Source organism: Hyperolius riggenbachi, chromosome 3 (genome assembly GCF_040937935.1).
Source record: "Hyperolius riggenbachi isolate aHypRig1 chromosome 3, aHypRig1.pri, whole genome shotgun sequence".
Taxonomy (NCBI): domain Eukaryota; kingdom Metazoa; phylum Chordata; class Amphibia; order Anura; family Hyperoliidae; genus Hyperolius; species Hyperolius riggenbachi.
The window spans coordinates 103,318,458-103,325,116 of NC_090648.1; the positions used below are offsets into that span (position 1 = coordinate 103,318,458).

The window sequence follows — 6,659 nt, forward strand, 5'->3', positions numbered from 1 at the left end:
TATTATTGCCGCTCTGTGACGGGGGAGCCAGCGCTGGATGCAGTTGACTGAGCAGGATGAGGAAAGCCTCTTTAGGGCCCAGAGGCTTCCCCTTCCCAAGGTAAGTACCCCTCAAGGGCACTTTTTATCTATTAGAGGTTTAATTTAATATATTTTCACTTTAGTAGTAAAAATCAAACAATGGATCTTCTATCTCTCAGGTGGACAAGATGAAAAACTGCACAAGTAGTTCTGTAAAGGAGTTCAAAATTCTAGCCTTTGACGCCTCTCCAGATACACAGATCTTACTTTTCATTGTAGTGTTATCAATTTATTTGTTTACAGTCCTGGGAAATGCAACTATTGTGATCCTTGTCTGTACGGTTTCCCACTTGCACACACCAATGTACTTCTTCTTGTGTAATCTCTCTTCTTCAGATATTGCCTTTGTCTCTGTTACTCTGCCAAAGCTGATGTCCATCTTCTTTACACAAGACCCCAGGATTACATTCTATGGCTGTATTGCTCAGCTATATTTCTTTCTATTATTTGGACAGGCTGACATATTTATTCTGACTTCCATGGCGTACGATCGGTATGTAGCAATATGTAAGCCACTGCAGTATTCACTAATCATGAACAAAACTGTATGTATTACATTGGCTGCCTATTCCTGGCTTATAGGTATTTTTAATTCATTGATGTATGCTTTGATTGCTTCATCGCTACCATTTTGCCATTCAAATGAAATTCACCACATTCTTTGTGACCTCAAAACACTGAATAAACTTTCTGCAAGTGACTCAACAAATCGGGACCTTTTGACCACCGTGGAAAGTGTGTTTATTGGATGTTTATCGTTCTTCCTTATAATTGTCTCTTATGTGTTTATAACACTTGCAATTCTAAAGATCCAGTCTTCAAACGGACGACGCAAAGCTTTTTCTAGCTGTACCTCCCACTTCACCACTGTAATATTATTCTATGTGCCAATCATTTTTGTATACATGAAGCCAGAGAATGATAGCTCTGTTGAATTTGACAGGCTTCTCTCAGTTATTTACGCAGCTATAGTGCCAATGATAAATCCACTGGTCTACAGTCTGAGAAACAAGGATGTTTTGTCTGCCAGTGCTAAAATAAAAAAAATATGTAAATAGGAGCAAATAAGGAATCAATCAATAAAAACAAAAATGAAATAAAAGTAAAGACCACACCATATTTGTATCTCCATTAGATACATTAGGTACACTTCAAAGTTTCTGAGTGTACTTAAAGGACAACTGAAGCAAGAGGTACTGTATATTCTGGCATATAGGACTACTTTTATGCTTGTCCACAAAATGTGGCACAGTCAGATTTTATACATACGCCAAGCAAGGCACGTCAGTTAGTTTGCCTATTTTCAGTGCAGCCCCCAGATTGGAACCATTGTCACAGATGTCTTTTCCAACACTGAGGTTGTGGGGGGTCTGCCACTCATTGTCCCGTGTCTGCAGTACAGGTCTGGTTTGGCATTTGGTTTCTAAGTAGAGATGGGACGAATCTCAAAGTTCCTTGATTCCGAATCCCAAAAAGATTCTCACATTTTTTTAATCTCTCGAATCCTGTAAATAAGAATTGTGTGATGTGTATAAGAATAGTAGTTAGTCTTAGAATATACTATTCAAGATTAGAGAGAGAGTAGAAAGATTAAAGAATCTGTTCATGATTTGGATTCAAGGAAATGTGGGATTTGTCCCATCTCTACTTCTAAGCACAACATCCGCAACACAGCATGACACTGTCGTACCTGTATGGAACAGACACTGGGGAGCTTGGGGGCACAGTGGAAGAGGTGGGTGCAGTGGAAGAGGAGGACTCAGCCAATGAAGAGATGGAAGAGATAGGACGAAGAGTAGGAGGAGAAGAAGTTGCTGGCCTGCATGCACGATATGATGGCACAGACTCCACTTAACAGACACACAGTCTTTCTTTTCCCACAGTCACAACCATCTTTACCCAGTGGGCAGTGAAGGATATGTATCTTCACTGCCCATGTTTTGAAGACCAGGTGTCTGTAGTGATATGTGCCATAGCTTGCTGCAGCACATGCCAGTACGGGTCCAGGATGCCTGTCAGTGAAAAATATATTCTTCCCGGTAACTTCCACTGTGGTGCTGCAATAGCTACAAATTTTATAAATGTACACCACAAGCAGCTCTCCTACATATCCACATTATAGACTTTCCAGCACAAGAAAGATTCATAATAAATTATCTTCTAATAGCAACCAAAAATGTAATAACAGAAAATTGGAAAACTACATATATTCCTACTGAACAAGAAATTCTACAAAGAACAGATTTCCAACTGCATGCAGAAAAATCATGGTCAATGCGTTCTGACAATATACTACCTTTCCTGAACAAATCTAAGCAGTGGATCTCCATATACCCAAGTGCTAAACTCTTTATAAAATAATCTCTCGCATTTATAATGATAAAAACAACATGTTTGCTCCAGTTACTATTCATACATAAGCTCAAAAGAAACAAACTAAGTCACTCTGTCTCATAAATACTTCAAACCCAATAATCCAGGGAATAAAAAGTTTCTGCTCTTGTTATTTTTGTTTTTGTTTGTTTATATTAATTTCGTTAAAATTGGGTTATAATTTAACTATTTTATTTTATGAAAATGAAAAATGGTAGTACTACTATATCTAACTATAAAAAATCTCAAATCGTTTATATATTGTGATAAACAGAGGAAAAGCCGCCGCATGTTCTGGCAGCAAGGCGGCTGATTCCACGTCTGATGCGGCGGTTTGTCCGCGTCAGCATGCGTCTGGTTTGTCTGGAGCTACTGGTGCCCATGGGCAGAGTGGCATGGGGGCCGCCGCATCTTCTGACGGCAAAGCGGCGGATTCCGCGTCCAGTACGGCGGGTTCCCCGCAACAACATGCGTCTGGGTTAGCTGGACCTAGTAGTGCACACAGATGGAGAGCTACGCGCGCGCGCCCCGCTAGACAGGCTCTTTATACCAATAGGAGGAAGATCAGCTGATCGGGACGGTCAGCTGATTCCTGCTCGGCTATTGATTGGTTGATGGGAGCTGGGCGGCGCTGTGGGGTGCTTTACTATATATATCTCTTGCTGTTCAGTTGCTGGTTGTCTGGCGTTGCAAATGCCTATGTGTTAGCACTCAGACCTTAGTCAGATCCTTCAGTGTGGTGGAACCAGGTGGACCTGGGAATCCACACTTAGCCAGTGACTGTATATCATCTGTGTTATTCTCTAGCATAGTTCCTGGGTGTTGAGATCACAGCCCTCACACCCCAGACTAGGGATACTGTATATCATCTGTGTTATTCTCTAGCATAGTTCCTGGGTGTTGAGATCACGGCCCTCACACCCCAGACTAGGGATCCTGTATATCATCTGTGTTATTCTCTAGCATAGTTCCTGGGTGTTGAGATCACGGCCCTCAAACCCTAGACTAGGAATACTGTATATCATCTGTGTTATTCTCTAGCATAGTTCCTGGGTGTTGAGATCACGGCCCTCACACCCCAAACTAGGAATACTGTATATCATCTGCGTTATTCTCTAGCATAGTTCCAGGGTGTTGAGATCACGGCCCTCACACCTCAGACTAGACCTTATTCTGATATCTGTTATGACCTAATGCCTTCCTGACTACTCTTTTGATCTCTGATTTGGTACGTTGCATATCTGATACTCTGTTACCGACCGGCCTGTCCGACCTCCTGTCTGTCACCCCCCATTGGGGTTCCAGCCTTCTTGCAGGGTCCCCATCCTCCGCAGAGGGGACACTGCTCCTTAGCAGTCGGGGACTCTTTGTCTGGGTGTCCTTGACTGCAGTAGAGTCTTCTCTACTTATTGGACCACCTGCTACCCCGGTGGTCCAAAGATACTGTTGCACCAAAACATTTACACACTTAGGTGTCTAGAGGTTAGACATATCTGATTATTGGCGATTCTGCAGATCCTCAATAATCAGGTATATCTGTATTCTTGGGGGATACTGCAGATTGCCAAGACTCAGATTCTCTCTCTGGTTGCTGACACCGATCGTTACAGAACGCCAGACCAAAACAATATGGACGCACTTAGCACTCGTCTGGACACACTCACCACCTCGGTGGAAAATCTCATCAGAGTGATGGACGGTCAGCAGGCCCAGATCTCTGCCTTATCTGTGTCACTACAAGTCCTTCAGACGACTGTAAATTCAATGCGATCCCCTCCAGTCACAGACTTGAGAATGTCTGTACCTGAAAAGTTTTCTAGCCATAGATCTGACTTTCAGAATTTTAAGAATCGTGTAATGTCATATTTTGAATTGAGGCCTAATTTGTCAGGGACAGAGGCACAGAGAATTACTTTTATTAAGACTTTACTCTCAGGGGATGCTCAAACCTGGACGTATAATTTACCAACAGGGCATGAAGCACTTAGGTCAGTTGAAGAGTTCTTCAAGTCCATGGCAAGGATCCTGTGGAGGTTTATGCGGCTGAGTTCAGGAAGTGGTCAGTGTCGGCTAGGTGGGGGGCTTTTGCACTACTGGATTGTTTCTTATTGGGGTTATCAGACGCAGTTTCTGGACTGATGTTGGGATACCCTGAACCTAAAACACTTGAGGAAGCAATCTCTCTAGCAGTACGTGTTGATCGACGGTTACGATACCAAAAGCAAACCCGTGGTAGGGACATGGTTAGATATGTCTCTTATGCCACTTCTCCACCTGCCTCACCGCCACCTGAGCCAATGCAGATTGGTCACTCCAAATTAACTCGTTCAGAGAGGAATCGTAGGAAAACTGAGCAGCTTTGTCTATACTGTGCAGAGGAGGGTCATATAGTGTGGAATTGTCCCAAGAAATCGGGAAACGCTGCCGCCTAGGTGTAGTTAGAGGTAATCCCCTGGTCGCGCAGTCTTTCCCTCTACATAACGATCGTCTGTTAATCCCTTGTTCGGTTACATGGGAGGGTCAGACTGCTTCCACGAAAGCCTTTATTGATTCTGGTTCAGCAGCTAATTTTATCGATTACGAGTTTGCAAAGAAATTGGGTATACCCATGCTTCCCTTGAATCAACCTATCTTTGTCACTGCGGTAGATGACTCTCCTCTGCAGAGTAAACGCCCCTTGTCTCGCACTCCTAATGTGCATCTCAAGATTGAGGTATTACATGGGGAGAGTCTGCAATTTCTGGACTTGCATATGGCAACCTATACCGTCATTCTTGGCATGCCCTGGTTACAAATTCACTCACCTCAGATAGACTGGGTTTCAGGCCAGCTAACAAGCTGGTCGTCCCATTGTGATCATCATTGTTTAGCGAAAGTAACCATGGGTAATACCAACATTCAGGTTGAAGGTGTACCGAGACAATACGCAGAATTTGCAGATGTCTTTTGCCCAAAGTCTGCAGACAAACTTCCCCCTCATCGTGCCTTTGATTGTCCTATCGATCTGAGATCTGGTTGTATGCCGCCCAGGGGTCATCTTCATAACCTATCTGGGCCGGAGAAACTAGCTATGCAGGAATACATCAGGGAAAACTTGGCGAAAGGGTTCATACGTCCCTCTCGGTCACCAGCAGAGGCAGGGTTTTTTTTTGTCAAGAAAAAGGATGGAGGTCTCCGCCCTTGTATTGATTACAGAGGGCTGAATAAGATCACTGTAAAAAACCGCTACCCTTTACCATTGATTGACGATTTGTTCACACAGGTGACCAACGCCAAGATTTTTTCCAAGCTAGATCTCAGGGGTGCATACAATCTGGTTCGCATCAGAGATGGTGACGAATGGAAGACGGCCTTTAACACACCCGATGGGCATTACGAATACTTGGTGATGCCCTTCGGGTTGTGTAATGCGCCGGCCGTCTTCCAGGAGTTAATTAATGAGGTGTTCAGGGAAGTGTTGGGGAAATTTGTTCTGGTATACTTGGACGATATACTGATCTTTTCGTCCAATCTTGCTGAACATCGCAATCATGTCAGATGGGTATTAGAGAGGTTACGACAGAATCTGCTGTATGCCAAACTAGAGAAATGCCTCTTTGAGGTAGAGTCAGTAGCCTTCCTGGGTTACATCATCTCCACTTCTGGTCTTTCGATGGACCCAGGGAAGGTTTCCGCTGTCCTGGAGTGGCCTCAGCCCGTGGGGCTGAAGGCACTCCAGAGGTTCCTAGGGTTTGCCAATTACTACAGAAGGTTTATTAAGGGCTACTCTACCATCATCTCTCCTCTCACCAGTCTCACCAAAAAAGGGGCTGATACTCATCATTGGTCACCTGAGGCTCATACGGCCTTCACGACTTTAAAGAAACTGTTTTGTTCTGCCCCAATACTTAGACATGTTGATGTCACCTTTCCTTTCATCATGGAGGTTGATGCCTCGGAGGTGGGGGTAGGAGCAGTGTTGTCACAGAGGTCAGGATTGCAGGGCAAGCTGCAACCATGTGCTTACTTTTCTTGCAGATTTTCACCTGCCGAGAAAAATTATGACATCGGCAACCGGGAGCTCCTGGCCATCAAGTTAGCTTTTGAGGAATGGCGACACTGGCTGGAGGGTGCAGAACGTGTTATCACGGTTTACACAGACCACAAGAATTCGGAGTATATCGAGGGGGCTAAGAGACTCAGCCCTCGCCAGGCCCGGTGGTCCC

The 6,659-nt window shown here is 44.2% G+C and overlaps 1 protein-coding gene across 1 annotated transcript; it reads left to right on the forward strand.

Annotated features, from left to right (window-relative positions):
• Positions 1–209: 209 nt before the first annotated feature.
• LOC137562200 (olfactory receptor 1E16-like) lies at positions 210–1,139 on the forward strand. The gene has a single exon (XM_068273532.1). It carries the CDS (start codon positions 210–212, stop codon positions 1,137–1,139), a length of 930 nt encoding a protein of 309 aa, XP_068129633.1.
• The last annotated feature ends 5,520 nt before the right edge of the window (positions 1,140–6,659 follow it).

Coding starts and splice junctions, on each gene's coding strand:
- LOC137562200 (XM_068273532.1), top strand. CDS start 210: ATGAAAAACTGCACAAGTAGTTCTGTAAAGGAGTTCAAAATTCTAGCC.